The sequence below is a fragment of the Eumetopias jubatus genome, unplaced genomic scaffold (assembly GCF_037043125.1).
Source record: "Eumetopias jubatus isolate StellerSeaLion01/CBP00866 unplaced genomic scaffold, mEumJub1_p1.0 scaffold_12, whole genome shotgun sequence".
In the NCBI taxonomy this organism is placed as follows: Eukaryota; Metazoa; Chordata; class Mammalia; order Carnivora; family Otariidae; genus Eumetopias; species Eumetopias jubatus.
This window is the reverse complement of record NW_028274818.1, coordinates 36,689,078-36,715,764: the sequence shown is the minus strand read 5'-3', so window position 1 is coordinate 36,715,764 and position 26,687 is coordinate 36,689,078. Positions and strand designations below refer to the sequence as shown.

At 43.7% G+C, this 26,687-nt stretch overlaps 1 protein-coding gene across 2 annotated transcripts in view; it reads left to right on the top strand.

The window, feature by feature from the left end:
• The window catches only part of KCNH1 (potassium voltage-gated channel subfamily H member 1), a 355,728-nt gene that overhangs the window by 116,102 nt on the left and 212,939 nt on the right, over window positions 1-26,687 (top strand). For both annotated transcript variants that reach the window (XM_028125823.1, XM_028125822.1), the window contains exon 7: window positions 18,102-18,531. In XM_028125823.1, the coding sequence (XP_027981624.1) occupies window positions 18,102-18,531 (430 nt within the window). The remainder of the gene's footprint in view (window positions 1-18,101; window positions 18,532-26,687) is intronic.

Here is a 26,687-nt window from a genome sequence, read left to right as displayed (position 1 = left end):
CATCTCTGAGGAGATATGAGGCTGGACTCCTGGGGCTGTGGCAGCTTGTTTGGGACGTGAGTTTGCAGAGGAAATACAGGCCAGCAGGCTCATGTGTGAATTTGAGCTTGGTCAGTTTTAAATGGCTCTGGCCGATCCCAGGGAATGCATGACATCTTTTTTTCCCCCTTTAAATATAAAAATCATGTGACAACATTAAAGGCAATTATAATTAAAGAAAATAGTTTACCACACACATTGCAAACTGTGGCCTGCAGGTCAGATGCAGCCCACCATCTGTTTTTGTATGGCCCAACATCTGTTTCTGTATGGCCCAGGGGCTAATAGTGGTTTTTACCTTTTTAAATGGTTGAAAACATTCAAGAGAGAAAAATAATTTTGTGACATATGGAAAAGACATGAAATTCAAACTTCAATGTCTACAAATAAAGTTTATTAGAACACAGGCACACTCACTCATTTACATATTGCCTGTGGCTGCTTTGGGCTGCAATGGGCAGAACTGACAGAGGCTGTGTGGCCCACAACACCTAAAGTATTTACTATGTGGCCTTTTACAGAAAATGTTCGCTGACCCCTAATAACCTAATAACCTAATAACCCAGAAATGTCATTTCTGCCTATTTCCTTTCAATCTTTATCTAAGTGTACACATAATTTGCACACTTGTACACATTTTTGTATATAGGTTTTCCTGCTTTGTATCCTAAATATTTTCCTGTAATTAGGCGTCATAATTATAATTTGAATTTGTGTAATGCTTTAAAATGTCAAAAAATGCCTTATATCCATTGTCTTGTTTTATTATCATAGCAACCCATGTGAGAAGAGGGAGTGCTCCCATTTCATGGAACTGTCATAGTGATTAAGTGATGAAGGTCCCACAGATAGCAAGCAAGTAAAGCCAGGATTTCTGACTCCAAATCCCTTATTCATTTCACTTTACAATATTGCTTACTGATAATTATATAATTATTCCCCAAGTTAATGTGAATTATTTTTAACTAATAATTCTTCTATTGTCAGATACATACACGGTCCCCAGTTCTTCCTTTTTATCAGTAATGTCTTAGTGAACATCATGTCTATGACTTGTTTTGTCTTTTATGTACAAGGGGGAAGAATTTAGATTTGTCTTAACATCTGCTTTTCAACGGAGAGCACCCATGGTGTGGATGAGGCAGGCACCGAGCTGTAAGGAGAGAGGATAAAAACTGCCTTCTCAGAGGCTGAACTTATTTCCAAAGTTACTTAGCAGTTATTTTGGGGGTGTCTGTTAGTGCCAGACACAGGGCTTATAGGTCCTGGGCATTTGGTTGAAATTGATGGAGTCCCTGCCTTCAAGAAACTAGGTCTCACGTGGGACAGAGAGGGGGTGGGTGGGATCGCCAGGAAGTCACACAGGGCCGCCTGTGGGTGCTTGGGAGCGGGCTGCCTGGCTGGGAGCTCAGGGAAGAGTCTTAAAATGAAGGACAGGTAGGGAGTTGGCCAGGTAGAAAGGGGGGAGGGGAGGACAGCGGGAGGAGATGTTATTTTAGGCCTGGGGACCAGCCTGTGTGAAGGACAGGCCATGAGACGCACCTAGCACATCTAAGGAATTCATGTTCACTGTGGCTGGAGTGTAGGTGTAGGAGAAGGTGGGGAGAGAGAAGGAAGGAGGAGCAGATGGGGGACCTATCACGAGAGCCTTGTGTTCCCCGCTGGGGAGGGCATTGATGAGTCTGCGTGGGAGAGGATTGCGATCAGAACTGCCTTTTGAGGGAATGATCGGGTCGCAGCACAGAGGATAAATTAGGTGGGGTAAGCCAAAGGCAGAGGGCCAGTTGGGGCAGCTGGTGCAGCAATCCAGGTGGGAGACGAATGTGTCAGTGTGGATGGAAAAAAGTGTACTGGTTCCAGAAACCACTGGAGGCAAAATGAATAGAACTCCATGGTTGCCTGTATGTAGGGGGATCAGCAAGAAGAAAACCAAATCAAAGATGACATCCAGGTTCCTGGAATGGGTGTTTTGTCTTTTAGATATTTTTTAAGGATTTTATTTATTTATTTATTTATTTATTTATTTATTTATTTATTTGAGAGAGAACGCGAGCGAGAGAGCACAAGCAGGGGGAGGGGCAGAAGGAGCGGGAGAAGCAGACTCCCCGCTGAGCAGGGAGCCTGATATGGGACTTGAAACTAGGATCCTGGGATCGTGACCTGAGCAGAAAGCAGATGCTTAACCATCTGAGCCACCCAGGCACCCCTAGATTTTTTTTTTTAAGATTTTACTTTTAAGCAATTTCCACACCTAACATGGGGCTTGAACTCACACCCTGAGATCGAGAATCACATGTCCTACCGACTGAGCCAGCCAGGAACCCCTCTTTTAGATTTTTTTCCAAACTCTTAAGGTCCAGTAAAAGGATTACTGGACAAAGGATATGAATCTTTGAAGATTCTTGATATGATTTGAGGGTATTATATTCTCAAAGAGGCAGTCAGTTTACAATACCAACAAATGGGTTATTGTGTAGGAGAGTAATTTGACGAAAAAAGTGTAAGATGATAGAAACATGTAGGTCACATTCAATCAGAGAGTCCCGGAGAGGGGGCTCTTATAGAAATCTAAGTCTGAGGATAAGGGTGGGGTATTGGCCAAAGCTTGTCATGTTCCTGTCAATAGCTGATCATTTGTTCGTTCATTCTGGAATCAATTACTACGTGCCTGCTATGTGCTAGGACTGCACTGGATGCCAGGGACATATCAAGGAGAAAGAACCATGTTCTTTTGCTTAGAAAGGGGTTCTATACATAGTAAAAGATCAAGTTTTTGACAGCAAAAACTTTGTCAAAGGTAGGACATGATGACTGTAATCATAATGGTACAAAATGCAATGGGCATTCAGTGAGAAGAGATTAATTCTAGAGTGGGGGTGGGTGGGGTGGGGTGGGGTGGAGGAAGAGGCAGATTCAGACCAGGCTTCATTGAAGAGCTATTGCTTGAGCTGGTTTTTATTTACTGTAAGTGGAAGTTTGGGGCAGGTGAATGGGCATAGTTGAGCCGGAGTATAAGACACAAATTTGGGGACATGCTGCTTCCCTGTTTATCGTGAGATCTGTCTTTGGGCTGTTGCTAATGCCGCAGAGAAGGCAGCACGACGTATTTCTGCATCTCAAGCTGGATGAGTAATACAGGAGTTTCTAAAACCAGGAGGTCTCAGCGTTTCTCTGCCTCACAAAACAGTGCCCTAGTTTTGGTCACAGAGTGAAGCAATGGAGAAGGATTTCTGATTCGGAGACATGGTGTTGCCTCCAGGCTTTTGCTAGGGAGGGCCAGGGCATCTTGCCCTCCTCGAGGCAGGCTGGGGTGCTTCCAGGCTTCCCGGACCGGACTGGGTATCCTCTGGCTATTTTCTGGCCTGGTGTTCCCTAATTCCCCCACCCCCTGGAAAGTACACGCCACACCTCAGGCCACTAGGAACGTGCTCCCAGACCAGTGGGACATAGAAAAGCCTGGCCTTCATGGTACGATTGCACGAAGACATTCTCCGTTATTTCATGAAAACCAAGCGGGATCATATTCGTGGAAGAGCTTTGTAAACTAAGTGCTGGGTGGACACTATGTATTCATTCATTCAACCAGTCATTAGAGAGGGTCTGCTACAGTGTTCTAGGTGCTGAGGATACAGCAGTGCCCCTCTCCTTGGTGTTTGTATTCTGGGCCATGGGACAGTCAACAAACAAAAGGTTAAGACTCCCATATGTTAAATCTGATAAATGCTCTGGAGAAAAATGAAATAGGGAAGGCGGAGAGGGTGGGTATGTTGGGCTGGGCGTTGTGATTTCGCAGGTGGGTCAGAGAAGGCGTTGTGTGAGAAGGTAGCATTTGGGAAATGGCCCCTCAGTGAATGAGGGGTATTGGGGATGTTGGGGTACAGGAGTCCTGTGCAAAGGGAAAGCAAGTGCAGAGGCTCTGAGGTGGGAGCCTACCTGACATGCCTGAGGAACAACAAAAGTTCTGTATGACTTAGGGGGAGGGAGGGAGTGGGCAATGGTAGGAAAAGAGGTTGGAGATGTCCTGAAGTAGGAGAGAGAGCAGTGCAGAACATATGGGCCTCATGACCACGGTGAGGACTTCTGCTTTCATTCTGAGCAGAAGTCACTGGAAGGCCCATTTGGTATAACTGTTGCTCTTCTTGTCCCTGCCCTGACCCTAAGCCAGATGGGCTGGTTTGAATCCAGCTAGGACAACTTAGCTCACTTGGTAATTTTGTTACCAAGTTACTTAACCCCTCTGTGCCTCAGTTTCTCCCTGTAAAACGGGGATAATCGTGGTTCCTACCTTATAGGAGTTATGAGAATTAAATGAGCTCATGGTATAACATGCAGTGCCTGGGATGTGCCAAATGCTTTGCAAGTATTAAAAACAAAAAGGTTATTAAGTAACTGAAACCTCGGGGCGCCTGGGTGGCTCAGTCGGTTAAGCGTCCAACTCTTGATTTCAGCTCAGGTCATGGTCCCAGGGTCCTGGGATCGAGCCCCGCATCGGGCTCCCTGCTCCGCAGGAAGCCTTCTTCTCCCTCTCCCACTCCCCCTGCTTGTGTTCCTTCTCTTGCTGTCTCTCTCTCTGTCAAATAAATAAAAATAAAATCTTAAAAAAAAAAAGAAAAGATACCTGTACCCATGATCATAGCAGCATTATTTATGACAGCCAAGACATGGAAACAACCTCAGTGTCCATAGATAGACAAATGGATAAAGAAATTGTGATATATATATATATATATATACAATGAAAATTCAGAATTCAGCCATAAAATTCAGCCATAAAAAGAACAGGGCATCTTGTCACTTATCACAACATAGATGGACCTTGAGGGCATTATGATAAATGAAGTAAATCAGACAGAGAAAAATAAGTATTGTATGATATCACTTACATGTGGAAGTTTTAAAAAAGGTGTAAAAACCCAAACTCACGGAAGGAGAGATTAGATTTGTGGTTGCCAGAGGTGGGGAGGGGGAATAGGAGGGGAATGGTCAAAAGGTACAAATTTCCAGTTATAATAATTGCTAGGGATCTAATGTACAACACATGATTATAGCTATAACACTGCTGTATGATCTATAGGAAAGTTGCTAAGGGAGTAAATCCTAAGAGTTTGTATCACAAGGAAAAAAAATTTTTTTAATCTATGTGAAATGATGGATATTAACTAAACTTATTGTGGTCATGATACCAAAGTAAGTCAAATCAGCATGCTGTGCACCCTGAACTTATACAGCGCTGAATGTCAATTATGTCTCAGTTACACTGGAAAAAAGTGGGGAATTACGCACAATGGAATATTATTCATCCATAAAAAGGAATGAAATTCTGACACCTGTTACAACAGGGATGAACCCTGAAGACAGCAGCAGCTCCATGATCCCTGGGGTCACCTCCTGACCCAGAGTTCTGTGATGCCAGGACTCCCGAGCCGAGGCTCATGTCCTCAGCCCTTCATTGACATCTGGGCCATTCCACAGTCCCACCCCTTGGCAGCCTTCTTTGGCCATCTGCTTTGTGGTCTGGGGAACTGCAGCTCTGTCTGCTTGCCTGGAGGGCTTTGCAGCTGAGGGCTCTGTTCTGTACAAAGATGGTATTATGTCCTGGTACCACCAGGAAGGGGTTTAAATTATTGTCTGTAAATGCATCATGACTTTAAAAATCTTTTGTCCATAATACCACCACCTCCAACAGCACTCATTTGTCAAGCTTTTGATTTTAACTCTCCAAAAGATGTCCCCATGAATTATTTTGCTGTAGCCTCATTATAATTCTGTGAGTCAGGTGGAGTCAAGAGCCTTTTGGAGCGGCCCCAGCTTGGCCCCTGGCCTTTGGGTCAGCCTCTTTCCCCCTCTGGTTCTCAGAGGCCTCTTCTGGGGTGGGACTGAGAGTCTTGGGAGTCTCTTAGTGCCCATTTTGTTTCACATAGGTGAAGTGATTTAAATAATCAACAGCACGTAAAGAACTGAAGCCAGTTTGCTGTGACTGGACCTGTTATGTGTGGGAAACCCACATCGATGGGGTCCCCAGTGAAAGTACACGAGGTGCTGCCCTGGGTAGTCCTAGCATGCCATCCTGCCACCTTGTCTAGAATCCTTAGTCTGTCCAAATGCAGCAGGGTCCAAGTCTCAGCTTTCTCATGGCATTAATCTTTAGGCAATGGAAGGAGCATCATCTCTTTATCCTAGCACTGCTTTTGTTTTTTACTTTTTCATTCTGCTGCTTGCTGTATATACACCCAGCCTACTCACTGCTTGAAGAGAAGGCGGGAATCATCAGTCTCTCCTACTATGGTCAACTTGGCTTTGGCGGAGGACTTCCTGAGTGATTGGAGGAGAATAGTAGGCTGGTTTCTGTCTTTGGAACAGCCATGGAAGAGTCTGATTTCATTGCTTGTATTTATTTATTTATTTATTATTTTCCCGTTGGCCGTAAGCAATTTTATTTTTTTATTATGTTCAGTTAGCCAGCATATAGTTCATCATAAGTTTTTTAAAAATATAAATAATAACACTTTTTTTTTAAAGATTTTATTTATTTGTCAGGGAGAGAGAGAGAGACAGAGGCAGGCAGAGGGAGAAGCAGGCTCCTTGCTGAGCAAGGAGCGTGATGTGGGACTCGATCCCAGGACTCTGGGATCATGACCTGAGCTTCAGGCAGACGCTTAACCGACTGAGCCACCCAGGCAGACCCATCATAAGTTTTTGATGTAGTGGTCAATGATTCATTAATTGCGTATAACCTGTTTTTAAAAATCTGATTGCAATCAACACACATCATCCTTCATGGCTTTTTGTCCATCAGTTAGTTCATAAAAAGTCCAAACATTCTGATAAAACGGGGAGAATTATATTATCCTCTAGAATAGTTATGAGAATTAAGTGATTTGACGCATATAAGACTAAGAGTTAGGATTCCTTGCCCTGTTGCAAGTGCTTAATAAATTATGGCTGTGATTGTTTGCTGTTACTTAGCAGGATGGGGCTGACAGGTCGGGGCCTGCATCCAACTTTTCCATTAAAATAAACTTGTAAGTGGCATGTTTGTAATTTTAATAATTTCTGATCATGGTAGTCAGAGAAGTGCTAGATCTTTTAAAGTGAGTTTAGAAATACAAACACCTAGATTTACAGATTGTGTCCTGTTAGTTTTGCAGGTATCCTGGGCCTCTCCTGTCCTTATTAAGTGCGGTGGGGCTCTGTATGTCCAGAGGCACAAGGCCCCCCGCCTGCCTTCCTTCCCCTTAACATGGTGATTTTGGCCAAATGCCCTTGACTGGTTGTTCTTGACTTTTCAGGGAGGGGTCATTATTTTCCCTCTTAATTCATCCTCAGGTAACTTCTTTCTGACATTTCAGATCTTTTTTTTTTTTTTTTTTTTTTTTTTTTTTTACTGAGGGCAAATAGTTTCTCCCCTTTGTGACTCTCTCTCCCTCTCTTGCTCTTTTTTTGGCTGGACTTCTATAGCCGAAGGAGAGTGAGGTGACCATCCCCTGAATAACATACTTTTGTGAACATTAACCCTGTGTAGGTGCATTTTCTCCACTTGACAGGTGAAGAAGTGAAGCTCAGAGAGGTTGGGTGACTGGGTAGGGTCATGGAGGTGGTAAGAAGCGTGCCAGAGGCAAGGGCCTGGTTCTATGCCTGAGTCCCACGTGTGGCTTTGGTTGTGCATTGGACTTCTCACAGTGACCTTTTTTTTTCTAACGACAAGATAATTTCTTTTCTCTATGGCTTCTCTTAGTCTCAACAGTTGTAGCTACCGATTATTTTAACCACAAAAAATGGTGACTATTCTTACTTCTGCCTGCTTCCATAAAGTTTAGAACTCTCTATTTACCAGAAGCCTCTTAAAGGAGCCATAACTTTTCCTTAGAACATTCCTACAGAGACTTACCCTCAGAGGGCCAGATGGCAGGAGAGTAGAATTCTGTGTATGTCAGTTGCTTCACGGAATGAAAGAGTCTAGAATGGTTAGCGGTCCCATCACTATTCACTGCTGAGCCTGCGAGAAACAAGAGCCCTCGAGGGCTTTAAATCTATTTGTGAAGATGAGGCAGAGTTAAAACAATGAATAATACTAGGGGCAAAACACTGACGTTTCTAGATGGAGGGGGTTCTTATTACCTTTAACCTACGGGTCCTTTAAATTATGGCCACTCAGTCTACCTGAGAGTCTTGTTTCTTCCTGTCCCTTTCCCATTACCCCGTGTGTCAGTCACACATCATGTCCTGGGGCTAAGCCCACCCCCACGGCCTGCTCCAGGGACCCTGCTTTGATGGCCCTGGTGGTCCGCCAGAAGTGTGCCCCGTGGTGTGTCCTTGCTCTTGTCCTGAGACTGCTCTGCTCCCCCGGTATTTGTTTGCCCAGTGCCGTGAGCTAGTCCCTGAGCACTGGGATACTTTGCACCCGCCCCAGCTCTCACAGAGACAACCCAGGAGGCTGGGCTATTCTGGGCTCCCCAGATTCTGGGGAACTTTTCACACATCAAACCAGCTGCTCGAGCCTTCCCTCCTCAACACCCCGGTGGAGGCCTCAAGGCCATACCACCGATTCCTGGTGCTTGTCTGGAGGCGATGCATTCAGGGGCTCCTGTACAGCATCTGGGGACTTCACCTTCTGACTGGAAGCTTAATTTTGGGTGATGCTGAGGCTGAAAGTGGATTATATCTGAGGAGGGAGGGAGTGTGTTTTTTAAAGCCAAATTAGACTGCATAGGGACAGATCTCCACCTCCCTCACCATTAAATAGACAGTGTTATCACATGTGGTCAGGGGGGTCCCAGCTGCGTGCTCACATGCTACTCACATGCTACACGGTGAGGTGATGCTTTCATAATGTCCACACTGTTCCAGATCAGGAGCTCTGGCCAAGCAGTGATACATGGACCAAAGCCCTCCTCAGGCCCAGTGCTGAAACTCCTACACACACAGCCCTCACGAAAGTCACTGGGATTTTCACCTACACCGGACCCTGACATGCTGTCATCTCTGAGAATTTAAATCAGATTAGTTTAAAGCAAATTAAGGGCATGGCTAATTCTGCAGAAATGTCACAGCTGTAAGCACATGTATTTATTGTTTCTTTTAGTATGAGAGAAAGTACAATCTAGGCTATTTGGGTTCATTTCACTTCCCTGGAAGAAAAGAACCTGAGATGAGGATTCTGTGAAAGACAAAGATGCGGTTTGACAAAACCAGATTCTCTATTCTGTAGACCTAGGATTTTATTTGGCCAGTGAAAGTTTTCAATTTTTGGTGCCTCTAGAAAGTAAAAGAGCCCGATGGTTTAATATTGCAACTGAATACAGTTTATTTCAAGGTTTGAATTGTCAATAGAAGGAAAGTGGATGGTTTTAAGCGATGTTTCTAAACTTCCTTTAGTGATTTTTTATGGAGTCTGCAGATATGTCCTTTGGACACCTTATCAGATTAAACAAATGCAGGGTTGCAGGCTGTCCCATTCCTGGTTAGGAAGCTCCTCTTAAACTCAGTAACTACATCCTCCTCCTGAATATGGTCAACAGACCTGTTAAATGAAGTAGAAAACAATTCCCTTTATGTACAGGAACTGGCCTCAGAATTCAGCCTTGATGGCCGCAGCTGACTTGTGTTTGCTGCTCACTGCTGTCGCTGTGGGCTGTGTTTTCTCTGTGGCCTGATGGTAGGCATTGTGAGGGCAGGGCGTTGCATGTTTATTTTTGTACCCCTGGTAGCTCTTGGCTGTGTCTTCCTGCACTAGGCTTTCAGGAAATGATCGTGGAATTGAATTCAACAAGCCGAAAGTAAAACGTGGAAACAATGGAAGGGAGGCAAATTGTGTTTAAGCTTCAATTAGTGACTTCCAGTAAGATCTGGAAAGCCAATTTTTATTGCATTAGGTAGTTGAAATGGATCTGCAGTTCTCAGAGTGGTGGGATCATCATGGAACATTTATTCTTGAAGTCATTTCTGTTTTATTATTTTTTAAGATTTTATTTATTCATTTGAGACACAGAGATACAGAGAGAGAGAGAGAGAGAGAGAGCATGAGCAGGGGGAGAGGCAAGAGGGAGAAGGAGAAGCAGGCTTCCCTCTGAGCCAGGAGCCCAACGTGGGGCTTGATCCCAGGACCCCAGGATCATGACCCGAGCCAAAGGCAGACGCTTAACCATCTGAGCCACCCAGGCGCCCGAAGTCATCTCTGTTTTAAAGACAACAAACAAACCAAGCTCTGTTAATAAAGTAGTATATCCTCATGCCAGGCCACTAGGTTTGCGACAATCACAAATTCTCCTTGTGAGTGTCAGTGTAGGTTTCCACTCAATAAACATATATTGAGCAACTGAGAGGAGCTAGAACTTTAATGGTGGGAAATTAGAGCAAGGAATTAAGGGCATACACTTGGGAGTCAGTTGATCAGGGTTCGAATTCTAGGTCCACCGCTTTCTACCTCTGTGATACTGGACAAATGAAAACACCAGCTTCTTTATCTGTAGATTGGGTGTATAATATATTTACCTCCCAAGGTTATGAGGATTAAGTGAGGTAATCCTTGTAAAGTCCTTACTGTGCCTGACACTTAGTAAGTACTCATCAGATGCTAATTATTAGTCTTACTAAAGGTGTGCTTCGTGACCTCAGGGGGCTGTGTCAGCCTAATATAAAGACATTGTGACATTCCTGCCTCAGGACATTTGTACTTGCTGATTGCTCTGTCTGGAACATGCTTCCCTTTAGATACTCTTGGGTCCACATTCTCATCTCCACTGGGCCTTTACTTAAATGCCAAGATCTCAGGGAAGTTTTCTTTCATAACCCTGTTTAATGCTGAACATCACCGCCTCTTCCTGTTACTTTTTATATTTATTTTCCTGCTTAACTTTTCATCTTTTTGTCCCATACCAATTATTTTACTTATTTATTCTATTTATTGTCTGTCTTTCCAATTAAAAGAAAGTTCCAGAAGGGTGAGGTTTTTGGTCTGGTTTGCCGCTGATCTGTCATCAATGCTGGAAATCATGTGTGCCCCATTTTAAAGTGCTCAATAAGTGTTTGTTGAAAGAATGAATCAAGGACCAGTCGTGGGAATCTAGAGGGCATGCTGAACTTTGTCTGTGGGTGTCAGGGAGAGGAATCACAGAGAGATGACTCTGTGTTGAGTCTTAAGCTTGCCATTCTTGACCTTTCTTCCATTAACACTGTCAAGGATCATGAACGCTGAGAAGTCCCATTATCTGCCACCTGCAAGCTAGAGACCCAGGAGAGGTGGTAGTGTAAGTTCTAGTCTGAGTGCAGGAGAAGACTGAGGTCCCAGCTCGAAAACAGTTAGGCAGAGAGTATGAATTTTCCCTTACCCAACTTTTTGTTTTATTCAGGCCTCTAGTGGCTTGGAGGAGGCCCACCCACACTAGGGAGGGCAGTCTGTTTTATTCAGTGTATAGATTCAAATGTTAATCTCAATCCAGAAACATCCTCATGGACACACCCAGAATAATGTTTAACCAAATGTGTGGATACCCTGTGTTCCAGTCACGCTGAGACATAAAATTAACCACCACAGGCACACACGGAGGATTTGGTTTCTGTGTGTAACATCTGATTCACAATTTTGAGTAGTTAGGGTTCAAGTCTGGCAAGTAAAAGGAAGAAAAAGTTTGTGAAAAGGATGTTAGGTACTCAGAGAATGTTTAGAAAGACCAGGAAAATATTTGGAGGCTATCTGGCAAAATCATATTGCGGAACTGGTCCTGTGAATAAGTCACGGCTGCTACTGGATGTGGACTTGCAGTATGCAGGGCTGATATCACCACCAGGGGAGCCTGGCCACCAGTTCTGGAACAACTACCTGCTACCTCTGGGAACTAGGTGATGCTGCCAGGCTCTGGCAAAAAGGGTCCGTCACTATTCAGTGACGGGGTGGGTGTCACTGGTGGCAGATTGTAGATCATGTGCTCACACCAGCTGCACTGAGGGTTGGAGAAAGATTTGTGGTTATCTTCAGCTTCTGGGGTGGGAAACAAATTCTACTTTGTAGGGTAGTGATTCCTCACATGCAGAAAGACAATTTAGATGCTGTGTGGCCTTAAAGAATGTTAAATGTCCATAGCAGGTGTCAAATGCTGAAGGTATAGCAATAAGAAGGCAATTGGTGACCTTCAAGATAGTAGATTCTGGGAAGCGATGGCAATAGACATCTGAATGCAGTGGGTTGAGAAATGAGTGGGAAATGAGGAAATTGAGCCATTGTGTATTGATTATGGTTTCAGGAAGGAATATTAGGAAGAGGAGGAGAGTTGATATATCTGGAAAGTTGCATAGATCTTGAAATAGCAGTGTGATTATAGTCTAAGAGAAACTAGTCCCTGAGAGGGAGGTTTGAAGACAAAGACAGAGAAGAGAGGGGAGGGGATAGTTGATGGAGTGATGTCCGTGAGTGGGTAGAGGAATGGATTTTGGTGCAGTGTGGAAGGATGGTGCAAATGCACATACTTGTATTTGTGGAGGTGGGATGTAGAGAGGGAGAGTTGATACTAATGACCTCTACTTTCTCTGTGAGTTGGGAGATAATGTTGGCTGAGAATGAGAATGGCACAGGTCAGGTGGGATCTTGAAAAGAGTAGTGAAGACTTAGAATATTTATTGATGTGAAGGGGAGAAAGGTTTGTTCAAGGAAGAGAAAAGGAATGGGTGAGAAGCATCCAGGAACCCAACTGAGAATGGAAATGATAGCTCGGGTACCTGCTGTTGGATCCCATGCAATGCTGAGTTTGGCAAGAGGGCAAGGAGAAAGGTTGTTGGTTGGTAAGGAGAGAGTGCTGGAAGTGATGTTACAGGGTCTAGTTTGATGGGAAAGGAAGTGAAATCTGAAGAGTCAATGGTTGGAAATGAAAAGATATCAAAAAGAAGCCAAAGAGTGGATTGGGTTGGATGGGAATAAAGGAGAGAACAGAGAAACGGCAGCATGTAATCATTGTGTCAAATGCTGGTGTCAGATAGGGAGTGGTTTCCAGTGATGACCAGACTCAGGATATGGAGAGGGGGTGAAGGTCACTGGGAATAGAGAAGCAGGAGTGTTGAATGAGTTTTCCCCATGGATGTTGAACACTCCCATACTGATAGCAGGAACTGGGCTGGAAATCCAGGTGCAAAGATTTTAAAGGATGAAAGGAAGAAGTTGATAAGTGGGATAATTAGTGAAGGATTAGTTAAATTCTGGCATATTTGTAAGCATTCAACAGATGTTAGCTGTCAATGATCAGATGGCCGTAATGAGGAGGTGTTTTTGCTGGATGGCATGAATCTTAAAGGAAGGGATTTTTTTTCCCTTGGAGTACCAACCAGCTCTTGTTTGGAAAATGAAAGTGTGGAGATTGAAAACTCCCCGCTCCTAACTCCAGGATGTACAGGAGAAGCATGGGGAAAAGCAGAGTGCTCGGGGAGAACTAAAGCAAGAAGATGGTGGGAACAGTCCAGGAGGACGTTGAGCCTGGGAATTTCTTTACGCATGAAGATAGGTTCCAAAAGACTCACAGGGAAGCATGCGAAGGAGGCCTTTTGCTGCAAGAGGATGCAGGCAAAGAGTAATCATGTGAGGTTGAACTAGTCAAGGACCTGAAAGACTGAATGGTTTTTTCAGTAGTACATTGTCCTTAGTTTGTGACAGTGTTCTCTCCATGCATATGACAGAAAAAAAAATATGAACCAAAAGTTGGTGAATTGAGCTAATTGAGAAAGTAAGGTATAGTCCAAGTTAATGAAATAATTTATGTAGTCTGGGCGAATAGGTAAAGTTTGATAGTTCACAAACACATGAATTTGAATGTCCATTAAAATTTGAATGGCATCAGTATCGCTGCAGCTGAGGTTACTGAGAATCTAGAAGGGCTTCCTTGCAACCTATTTGTTGGCTTCAGTGATGAGGCTCACCAGCACCGCACCATCCCTTCATCCATGTTGATTCATCTCGAAAGTCTTGGTTCTTCATAATTTTAAGGTTGTGATAAAGAAGTTTCTGGAACAATTTGGAATGTGAGACAGGTTTTCTGATACAAGAAGTCCCTGGGGAAATGTGATTCTCTACCATATGGTGGCTGTCATGTTTTTAGCATACTAAAATAAAAAAAAAAAAGGCTTGGAGTATTCTGTTTATTTATCTCATCTACTGAACTTCAGGCAAATAAGAAAAAAATGCAAATTAATAGCTTGAAATGATTTTACATAGCTAGAATTCCAGCTGTTAGTGCAATAGGAGAGAACTTATATGAAACCGTGTAATAGAGTATTAGTGTACACAGATGAAGAACACAGTGAGGAAGTGCTTATTTTATGTTGTTCCAGAGCCCTTCTGAAAATGAGAAAGAATTCTCTAATAATCCAAACTCTCAATTCTGTTTAGAAAATGTTTCAGACCCTTTCTGAGAAGGTGCTGGATTTAGATCCTCTGTAGGTATATTAGTTTCCCAGGGCTGCTGTGACGAATTACCACAAACTGGGTGGCTTAATACAGTAGAAATTTATTCTCTCACAGTTCTGGAAGCTAGAAATCTGAAGTCAAAGTGTCAGTAGGGCCATGTTTTCTCTGAAGGCTCTAGGAGAGAATCTGTTCCTGCCCTTCTCTTAGCTTCTGCTCTTGCTGGTAATCCTTGGCGTTCCTTGGCTTGAAGACACATCACTTCAATCTCTGCATTGGTAGAGGACACCTGGTTTTCTCTCTGTGTGTCTCGCTCTTCTCTTTCTATAAGGACATCAATCATACTGGGTTAAGTATGACCTCTTCTTAACTGACTATACCCACAACAACCCCATTTCCAAATAAGGTCACATTCCGAGGTTCTGGAAAAGACATGAATTTGGAGGGGACACTATTCAACCCAATACAGGAGGCTTCTAAAATGAATAGCAAATGGCTTCTGTCTTCAGGAAGATGTAGCTCCTACTGTAGTTGGGAAAACTATAGTACAAAGCAATGTGTTCACTTGGTAATGGATACAGAATACCATGGACACATTGAGGGGTGAGTGATTGGTTGTGACTCCAGGGTAGTCATGGAAGGCTTTAGGGTAGAGGTAGTGGCAGACCTGAAGGATAACAGTGTATTAGCTGGTACAGAGGGGGAGGCTGGGCCTTCTGGGCTGAGGGTCATCTGAGCAAGCACAGAGATGCAAGTGTGCATCCACTGTGCGAGATGCCCAAAACGTCTGGAGTGTATGGCTAGAGGATAGCAGGCCTTTGGGTAGTGGTTGCATGTGTTGAGTGGCCATTGGGAGGGGATGGAGAAGGGAGGAGGGATGAAGTACAGGTGGAACAGAGGGAGATAAGAAAGGTCATGGAGACCCTGTTGTTCATGTCCATGAATGACAGCCAGAATGGGATCTTCGAGATGTAGTGGTTAAAGCGGGAGTTCAAGGAGAAGCTTGTGAACAAGAAACAGTGAACAGGAAGACAAAGACAGCATCATTTTAATCTCTTCCCTGTGGCATTAGCACAAGGAGTATGTAGTAGGTTCTCCTTAAATGTTGCTTTGAATTAAATATGAGTGAGGAAAAATGACAAGGCAGTTTTGCCCTGGGTAATAAGTTCTGCTTCAGAGTAGAACTGCTTTGAAAGATGATCTCAGGAACCTCCTTATGAGCAGGTGGAGAGTAGGTGGCTGCTTACATGTGTTTGATTTCTGAGTCATCAGAAAGGCTCCTTTGCCTCCTAAAATATCTGCTTCACCCAGGCTGTGGGTACTTTTAATTCCACTATTGGAGGTTGGTTTCTCTGTTGAAAGGCAGATGCCCTCTGGAGAGAGGATATCCATTTACCCTCATCAGTCTTTTGCACCTTAATATGGGAGTTTTCTTAGCCTTTCCTGCATGGCAGTTAAGAAAAGCACATGGAGGGAAAAGGGGACCCAGGAAAGGAGTACTGGACATGCCAAAGATAAACTTTGTCAGAGTTGACCCTGGGGATGTGGTCTGTTGGCCTAGAAGAATCCACTATTATTTATTTGCTGGTGTATGTTGGACAAGAAGTGATTATTTCTTTTCTAAGTTTTATGGCTACAAAATAGTTGCTTATTTGTTTTATTTTTTAAAAGGTGCAATAAATCCCACCTCCCCCACCCTCACCTTAACAAAAATAATTTGTGTGGCAGCCTGATCTGTGGTCTTTATTGACAGGCTATGCTACATACGGTCTGTGCGTTCACATGTCCGGGAAAGCTAATAATAGCTACTGTACCAAATATCCCCTGAAGTTTCAGTGGCTTATTTCAGAGGTTTCATTGTTCATCCACATCATAATATGATTCACACTGATTGGTGGGGACAGGGTATTCCATCCATGTAGTCTTTCAGGGACGCAGGCTTCTTCCATGCTCTATGTCCACCATCTTTAATACTTGTCCTCAGGGTCTCACTAGCCTCATCTGGAAGGCATGCCAAGGGGAAGAGAAAGCACACTTACTTTTAACTGCCTTGGCTTGGAAATGACACACATTTTGCCTCATATCCATTGCTGAGAACCAGTCTCAGAGACCCACCCAGATGGGAAGGGGCTGGGAGACGTAGTTTAGCTGGCTGTCCAGGAAGAGGAAGCAGCCTTGGTGAGTCTCTGACACAGGCTTATCAGAAAGCGTTTACACATTTTCCTTCTGTCTGTAACATAAACTGACCCTTGGGGGTTGTTATTAAGGGAACAGGGGACAAGAGAGACTAGCAGTGACCTGGAAACTGACCAGTGTTTAGAATGGTGTAAAGTCATTCATTCTAGTTGGTGAAGGGCATCATCCTGCTGTTGGATTATTGCTGTGTAAGGGAGACCAAAGTTATGGTGCCAATAAATGTCTCTATTTTGTGTGCTTGTTTATTTGTTTGTTAATCAATGTAGGAAAAGCTAATGGAAATCTCCCTTCCCTACACCTTGGAATGACTTTGGAATAGGAATTTTGCGGTTCTAAATGCAGTGGCTTCTGTGATTTTAGCATTTCCTCTAGTCCACTTCCCTCATTGTCTAGATGAGAGAGGCAATAGAATTGTTCAAATTCACATAGCAAGTTGGTGGTTTATTTGTATCTCAAACCCTGTTTTTCAGATTTCTACTCTGATGTTCTTTTCACTACCACTATTCCCTTAGAGAATCACTATTTGGAGAAGAGACCTGCCTTGGCTGGGTCTGCAGAATGGCAGGAGGCTTGACCAGCCGAAATCAGAAGTTTCCTTCTAGCTCCGAGATTCCTTGATTGATTGTGTTTAAATATATGGTGTCTGATTATATAATCCCTGGCCTGACGGGAGTGATGTAACTTGAAAGAATTTGTTTCCTGAGAAAACAGATTCTTAGTTTTTTATTTTCTCAGCCGTTTCTTTAGTTCATTTTTATCTTTTTTTAAAAAACTGTTTGCTTTTAAATATATATATATTTTTCTAACTGTTAAAGTAATAATTTCAGTTATAGAAATTAAGTAAATATATTCAAGTGTAACAAAAAATATATAAATATAACAAAAAGATTTCCTGTAATTCTGTAACTCGATAATGCTTTGGTAACCACTATCAATATTTTACATTTCTCTCCATGTGTTTCCTAGCCATTTTTTGAACACATAAATACTTGTAAACTTATGTACAGTATAATTAGAATGAAATATTATACAATATGAAATAAATATACAATTCTTAAAATATTTCATATTACTTAGTATGAAATATTACATAACCCTTAAAGTTGTTTTAAAATAGTAAAGATATGAAAAATGCTCATATATCTTTGTATACTTATCATAATAATTAGAATAAATTAGAATAAAATTATAATTTTGTCTTGTTTGTTTTGTTTTGTTATCTGCTTTTTAATGGAAGTAGAAAAAAGCAAATCAAAATCTCCCTTTCATATATCTTGGAATAAAATTCTAATTATATCGTGCATGACTGTGTCTGAGCATTTCTCCATATCGTGACTTATTTTAAAACATTTTTTAGAGGGTTGCATACTGTTGCATCTTGTGGGAATACACTATGCTGAAGGAAACAGCCCAGGTGGGGAAGAGGCAAGGAGTAGTAGTATCTTTGGTTCTTGGCCCTAATGTTCTGCTCCTCTTTTCCCAGGGCATCAGCAGCTTGTTTAGCTCACTGAAAGTTGTTCGGCTGCTTCGTCTGGGGCGAGTGGCCCGTAAGCTGGATCACTACATTGAATACGGAGCGGCCGTGCTTGTCTTGCTGGTGTGTGTGTTTGGGCTAGCTGCTCACTGGATGGCCTGCATTTGGTACAGCATTGGGGACTACGAGATCTTTGATGAAGACACCAAGACCATCCGCAACAACAGCTGGCTCTACCAACTGGCGATGGACATTGGCACCCCTTACCAGTTTAACGGGTCTGGCTCAGGCAAGTGGGAAGGTGGCCCCAGCAAGAATTCTGTCTACATCTCCTCGTTGTATTTCACTATGACCAGCCTTACCAGCGTGGGCTTTGGCAACATTGCCCCATCCACAGACATTGAGAAAATCTTTGCGGTGGCCATCATGATGATTGGCTGTAAGTATGACAGTTGCTGCGGCTGGGTGGGGGATGGGCAGGAAGCATACTGTTTGGACATCCCTTCCATTGGCTGGAAATAGGGCAGTGACTACAATGCTGGCAGGATCAGGATCAGTGTAATAACTGAAACTAAGAAAGGCTTTTTTTTTTTTTAAAGATGAGCTTTACAGTTTTCTTGATAATTTAAGCATTTACTGCAAAGTGTTTACTGCAAAGAAATTTAGAAGATACAAAAGAGCACCAACCATAATTGTGCCTATCAGAGATAACTATTATTACCTTTGGCCTCTCCCTTATAGATTACTTTCTATCCATATCTGAACACATAGATACAGATTTTTATAAAGTTATAATGAGATCATGCTATATTTACAACTTGGTAACCTGCTTGCTCATAGAATAGTGAACTGTGAAAGTCTTTCCGTGTTAGTTTGAACATAGCTCTAGATCTGCGCAGTCCCATATGGTACCAGAAAAAGAATGTATGAAAAAAATGTGAGATATCTCATTAATTATCTTTTATATTGGTTACATGATGAAATGATGATATTTTTATATAGTGGGTTAAATAAAATATTTTATTATGATTAATTTCATATTTCTTTTTAAATTTTTTAATGTGGCTCCTAGGAATATTTTTATTGCATTTTCTATTTTTCATACATTTTTGATGTCCCAAATCCAAAAAATTTCCAAATCCAAAAAACAAAACAAACCCCCCCCCAAAAAAACCCACACGGAATAAAAGGCTCCTGTTCAGTTGAGAAGTGATGGGTTATTGGATTAACTTGACTGGACTGAAAAACAAAAACAACCTTAGTTCTTGAGGAAGGTGCTTCAATCTGTCTCTTACCCATTGACCATTGCGTAGCTCTTGCTAATGCCGGGTCTGGGCTGGAAACCATTAATGAACTCTCTTCATTGAAGGGAGTCGTAGGGAGAAGTAGACCTCACTGGGCTGGGGAAAGCATATGCATTCGAATGGCGTGGACTCATTGTGAACCACTAAGTGCACCCTGTTGGCACTTCAATAACAAATGGCGACGTGGGCGAGGACAGTCCTCCCATGAAGCATCAGTATGGACAGGAGTCTGGTCACACACAATGAAGCTGGGCTCTGGTTACAGCAGGCAGAGACTGTTTTGCTCCTTGTGCTCCTTCAGAGTGGAGTTGACATATCAGTTTGTTAAACTAACCAGGGAGTTCCAAGACCAGGAAACGTGAGGCGTCAGTTTGTCTTGCTTTGTTCAACCCACCAGGGATCCAGCATCCCTCTCTGTGAAGGGGCTTTATGACCCCCAGTTGTCACATTGGCTGCTTGCCTCCTCCTTGTCTGCAACCAGCTCATCATGTCTGATGCGGTTCTTCCATAGCAGCCGTCTCTGCAAGGCACAGAGCTCACCTGAGTATTCACTCAATGTGTCTAGGTCTAATTGAGTTGTGGGAAAGGTGTGCTGATGGAGCTTTTGGGTTTGCTTCTTACTTTCAAATGGGTCTTAATAGAGATGATTCCCTGACCATGGGAAGCAGTGTTAAGTATCTATGGGTGGCTAATTGCTTTAGCTTAATTAGAACTTGAGGTGCTTTCCCATGTCATGTAAAAGGATTTAAGACCTTTGCTCTTCTAGGACAGTTTCAGTCTTAACTGCACTAGTTTTCTAGGTCGTGCTTGCAGCATTTTTGTGAAACTTGGGGCACCAGGTAAGCAACCAGATGTGCCGTGTTCTGGGCCCAATTTCTGCCTCTAAGGTGGGGAGAGGAGACGTTTTGTCCATCGAAATACCTCATGATATGCATTGCAGGACATTTACTAAGAGTGGTCAGTTAGGAAATGGGCCCCATGTCATGGGCTCTCCAAAGGCTTTCAGATATGAGGAGACTTTGTTGCAACTTTTTACCTGGAAGAAAAGAAGAAAGAGAATGGTTCTGGTGGCATATAGTAAAGATAAGCAGGGGCGCCTGAGTGGCTCAGTCGGCTGAGCATCTGACTCTTGATTTAGGCTCAAGTCATGATTGCAGGGTCGTGGGATTGAGCCCCATGTCAGGCTCTGTGTTCAGTGGGGTCTGCTTGCCCCTCGCCCTCTGCCCCTCCCCAACTCATGCACACCTGCACACTTTCTCTCTGTCTCTCTCTTTCTCTCAAATAAATAAATAAAATCTTAAAAAAAAAAAGATGAGCAGTTTGTTTTTCCAAAATCATTCTTTTTTTTTTTTTTAAGATTTTATTTATTTATTTATTTGACGTAGAGAGACACAGCGAGAGAGGGACCACAAGCAGGGGGAGTGGGAGCGGGAGAAGCAGGCTCCCTACAGAGCAAGGAGCCCGATGCGGGGCTCGATCCCAGGACCCTGGGATCATGACCTGAGCCGAAGGCAGACGCTTAACGACTGAGCCACCCAGGCGCCCCTCCAAAATCATTCTTGTATGGAGAGCATGATTTCCTGGGTATAGTCTCCAAGGAAAACATTGAACGATTATTATCACCTCTTTTCTTTCTCTGTCTTCTCAGAGTTTTTTGATATTTCCACTTCTTTTTTAAAAAAGTGTAATAGTACACAGACAGTCACCTCTGCATTATGCAACCAAGTGCGATGTTTCAGTAGGCAAGCCTACTTAACTGTAAGCCCATTTCCCGAACACTCTTTATGTGCCAGGTGCTGTGATGAGCACTCCATACATGATTTCTGCTGCTCATAACCACTCTGTACTTAGAGATTATTATCTCCACCTTGTAAGGAAATGGACTCAGAAAAGGTAACTTCCTTCCTAAGAACGTGGGGCTGCTAAGTGGGAGAGACAGGCTTTGTTTGGATCCAGGCTCCTCTGAATTAAAAGCCAGGCTCTTCCCATGGAACCCACCTGCGATCGTTTGGTCTGAGAATACAGACGGCTAGCCTCAGGCCCTGACTCACAGACACCTTGAAGATTTCTCTCCGTCCATTTTAACAAGCCGACAGTTCCTTCAGTGGAAAGTTTTGTATGCTTGTTGTTGTTGTTGTTTTAATTTAAGAACAAGATTACGATACAGACTCAGGGGACCAGGTGCTTTGGAAATCAGCCATTTTTCATCAATCTGTCACTTACAGTTACAGCTGTTCCACTTTCCGTGTGACACGTCTGACAAATGGTTGTGCTAACAACAAAGTTATTGCGCTCTGTGTAATGTGGTGGCAATTATCCTTGTAAACTCGCATTCTAAACAACCTTTGTTCAGGACAACTGCTGATGTCTTACTGGATTTATGGGGCTCTCTTTTATCTTGCTTTGCCTGTGTGTGCACATGTGCTCACAGGGTTGGCTGATGCCAGAACTGGGATCTCTGGTGGTGGGATGTAGACCACAGCCTGCATGTGTGCCGAGGGGTCATGCTGCTCCCTGGCCAGTCACCCTGGTAGTCAGGCCCAGAAGTCCTTAAAGAGTAGAGAGAGACACAAAAGCCAGTGGGCTTTTGAAGTAATGGTATTTTGTGAATTTTTCTTCTTTGCATTGAGTTTTACATGTGTTGGTAATAGTATTTCTTGGCTATTCTATGACATTGTATTAACCATAATACAGATTATCCAGAAGCCTTCTGTTGATTCTCATCTCTGCTCTCTGGCACTGAATATCTCATTATAACTTGGCCAGTTCCCCGGAGAATGCCAGGAAGCAGGAACACTATTTTCAAGCTTGCCCACCTTTCTCAGTTCTGATCAAAAGTTGCAGGGGCACCTGGGTGGCTCAGTTGGTTAAGCATCTGACTCTTGGTTTCGGCTCAGGTCCTGATCTCGGGGTCGTGAGATGGAGCCCTGTGTTGGGCTCGGTGCTCAGTGGGAAGTCTGCTTGAGATTCTCCCCACGCCCCCACTCTTTCTCTCTCTCTCTCTTTCAAATGAATAAAAATCTTAAAAAAAAAAAAAGTTGCAACAGTAAGAGGCAAAAACTATTGGCTAAAATGAGTTTTTGTGATTAGCTGTGGAGGTAGATGATCTACGATGTCTCATTTCTATTCTGGCGTCTTGACCCCGGCCAGGGGCAAGGCAGCCCCCACCCTGATCTCCCTGCCTTCCTCACGTGGGTCTTTGGTCTCCTGCCAGGGCTCGCCATGAGATGTGGTGAATGGACTGCTTACATCTTTCTGCTCATCTCCTGTGTGCTGGTGGTGCTGAGAGGACCCCAAGGCCACCCTAGCCCTCTGTGTGATACCTGGGAAGAATGTCTGCCATTCAGCAAGCACGTACCAAGTGCCTGCCCAGCAGACTCCCAGCTGTGTGCTAAGGACACATATACCATGGGCGGCACTCTAGGGAGTCCAAGGGCCGGAGGGGATGGGGGCAGTGGGAGGAACAGACAGGTCCCATCACCCACCAGCTGGTGACTGGCCCTCTGTGGGCCCAACCTTGCCCAGGCCTCTGAGGGAGCCCTCAAAGAAGGAAGGATTGTCAGGATTGTCAGGAAGAAAGAGTCTCTTTATCTGGGATGTTTCAGACTAGGGACTGTCTTGGGGAGCTCTCCAGGGAGAATTTGATGGTGAGGAGACAGTTTCCATTTTCCTAATATGGGCTTTTGTACTTTTCTGATTCTTTCCTCATAATGTCATTGCTGTCATCCTGTCATTATAATTAAGCCACATTCATTTCCTTTCCCTCTGATAATGGCAGGGGGTCTAGACATTGTACTCCTACTCCAGACACTCTCCAACCCCTCCCCCCCCGCCCCCCCAGTTGAACATGGGTCTCCTACCTCAGCACCACACATCTGTCTCTTTGGATTCATTCCTCTGTTGCCAGTCCTCCCCTACGTCAGCTTCTCAAAACCACAGCAGAATGTCAGTGCGGAAGGGACCCTATGAGTCTCCATTTAGCCCACAGCAGCCCTCCTTCTAGTTCTTCTGCTGGGCCAGATCCCTTCCTGGTCCGTGTTTCAGTCAAGCTCCCTCTGAGCCCAGCAGATACCCGAGAGTCACTGGGCTCACCGCTGGTGGCTTCCTTACATCGCCTTCTCTCCTGGGGAAGGGATACTAGTAACCTGCACACCTGGACATTGGACCCCACCACCTCACCCACCTGCAGTATGCTTTGTGGCTTCCTTTTCGGCTGAAACTGTTATTTTTGCAAGCAAATAAGGACTTTCCCTGCCACCTTTGTGATCTTTTTCAAACATTTCTTATTTCTTTCCATTTCACCTTTGTTGAATATACTTTTTTGCATTCTATACCAATATTGTGGTTTTTCAAAAATGAGACCGTACACATCTCCCAGGAGGCTGTAAATATACTCTTAGGAGACTTTAAATACATAATAGACTCTCAATAAATATTTATGGATTTGTTGATTCTGAACAGTCGAGGAGACTCTAGAGTTTTGGAAGTAGTCTTTAGTGCCATTGGCAAAGCTTTATTAGTTAGGATATGGGTTCTGCTGCTGGACAGAGAGATTAATAGTAGCATCAACAAGGGCTATGTTTCCTACAAATTTAGGGGTGGTCTGGCTGCTGGGCAATCATCAGAGACCCAGGCTTCTCTGGTGTCTTCAGCACATGACTTCCATATTGGATATCCCATATGGCTGTTCCGGCTTCAGTCATATGTCCTTTTTCCGGAAAGTAGAAAGAAGGGGAAGGGAAAGACTAGAAAGTTGTGCCATATTATCTGTGTTCATATCTCATTGGCTGGAACTTGGTAATCTGGCCACACCTAACTGCAAAGGATGTTGGGAAATGTAGTGTTTATTCTGGGTGGTCATGCGCTCAGGTGGAAGACAGTAATGTAGACAAGGAGAACAGCTGTTGCAGAGCTAAGCAGCGAAGTCTGTGTGCCTCAGCTTTCTTCCCTCTTCTTGTCTCCCTTCTGTTGATACCAGCAAACATTATAGGCATCCCCTGTTGGAGCTTCATCCCCGAATTGCTGGTTGAGAGACTTTGGTTCAAGTCCTGGATCAGCTCTGTGCTTTGGGTTATACCCTTTAATTTCTGCAGATTAAGGGTAAGAGGCTCTCCTTACATCTCACTTAGTCTTAGTGAGAACTAAGGTGTAGGGTAGCTCTTTGAAAGAGCTGAAAATTTTACATTCAGATATTGTGATTTTGTTGTTGTTAGTCACAGTGATTCTTTCTTGTTCTTCCCAGTGGACTTTTCTTTCCTGTTCTTAGGAAAAATAATAATAATCATTCCTCCCTTCTCAGGAGATGTTTAGTTTCATCTTTGGCTTATGTTTATCTGGGAAATAGGGTACTGTCCAGAATGCTATGGGAGAAGGAACTAGTCTTTTCTCATTTTTTGTTAGAGGTTTTTTCCTAGCCGGCAAATCAGATTATTTTTTCTCTAGAACCTGATTTTTTTAAAAAAAATTCTGCCTTCCACTGTGCAGTTCACATGGGTCTCCCCATCTCTGACACAGCCTCCAGCTACTCTGTCTTCTTCATCCCTGTCTCTCCCCTCCCCCTCACTGCTCCAGAAAACTCTGGCTACTCCCTCCTGGTTTTCAACCCTTAGCTGTCTTCATACTCCCGAAGGCTAATGGCCTCTGCTTTGGGTTTATTCACTTGCAATTAGACTTTACATCGCTCTTTAAATATCTTTGTGACTTCCTAGTTATCTTTCTTGTCTTGTGTATGTTTTGTTACCTCCTCTGAAACTCTCGGCTTCTGGAAGGCAGGGCCTGTGTGCCTCCCTGCCCTTCCTCTTCTCCTTTGTGCCTGGGCACATGCTTTGAACATGGGAAAGAACATGAGCTTTGGAGCTGGGCCGTTCTGGTTTTCAGACCCACCTCTACTCCTGATTAGTGCTTTCCCCTTTGGCAGTTTCCTCAGCTGAAAAGGGAGACCCCAGGCCCTGCCTGACCAAGTTTGGAGATGAGAAAATGAAATGATGCAGCGTCCTTAGCACAGCGCTTCTCACATGGGGTGTTCAAACAATGGTAGTTGTCTCCCTGGCCCCCCAGTCTCTCTTCCTACACATCTCTCAGGCTCACCAAACAATGATGTTTCTCACCCATTTGTTGGTTCTTCAGATGTGCTCTACTTTAAGAGAATTTGTAAACTTACCTAGAGTATCAGGTGCCTTGTACTAAGTACAGATCACTAAAATATATGTATCTGGATGTGAATTTCCTTTGCTATAAAGCTTCTTTTAAAAAGAATTTGTCCTGACTTCAGAGCAACTTAGAGGAAGCTCTTAAAAAATGGAGAAAGTGATTGTGTGTGCTTGGAAGGCCTCCCAGGCATCACTGTCCAGACCAGACTGGCAGGATCTTCACTGGGCAGGAAATAGTACCCTGAGGAGTGAGGGCGCCCCCTGGAGAAGGAGAGAAGGGGCTAGAAACACTGGTGCGATGAGAACCCAAAGTGAGCCCGGTGTCATGCTGGGAACTGTCTTTTACCAAGTAACTTCAAAAAAGGCTTTATTATTCCTGTTTTGCAGCTAAGAATACTTAGGTTCAGAGACATGAGGTAACAAGATCACAGGTTAAGAGGGGGCTGAACTGAGTTTTGAACCCAGTTTTATCGAACAGCAAAGTTTCACTTTGTTTTGTTGCTTCTGTTGCTGATTATTTTGGAATATGGGAGCAGAAAATGTTCTCTGTGGTGTGTGTGGTGTTGGGAGGCAGGGAAAAGAGCTGGAGAGAGAGGGGGCCGTGGAAAGATGGTGGGGGGGTGCCTTCCCTGGAATCCTTCTCTAGTATTTTGAATTATAATTATAGTGACAAAATATCTAATTACATGTGTTGTAGGAAGATATTACTCTTGTTCATAGCTGGAGTACTGCACTGGGCAGAAGAATGTACAACAAAAGTCTTAGATGCTAGGGAGCTCTGCCAGTGGGAAGCCCAAGTGGATGAGGGATATTGTTTCTGACCTTAGAGATAACCACGTCGTTTGCAAAATTCCTTTATTTTTAAAAATACGATTTCCATCCAAGTGAAAATGATCATGTGGAGCTGTTGCTATAATCAAGTCTTTTTTTTTTTAAAGAGGGAGGGGCTGGGGGAGGGGCAGAGGGAGAGGGAGAGAGAGAATCCTAAGCAGGCTCCTCGCTCAGCACAGATCCCGACACGGGGCTTGATCTCACAACCCTGAGATCATGACCTGAGCCAAAATCAAGAGTTGGACGCTTAACCAACTGAGCCACCCCGGAGCCCCTATAATCAAGTCTTTTGCTTCTGTGTCTCTGTTGCC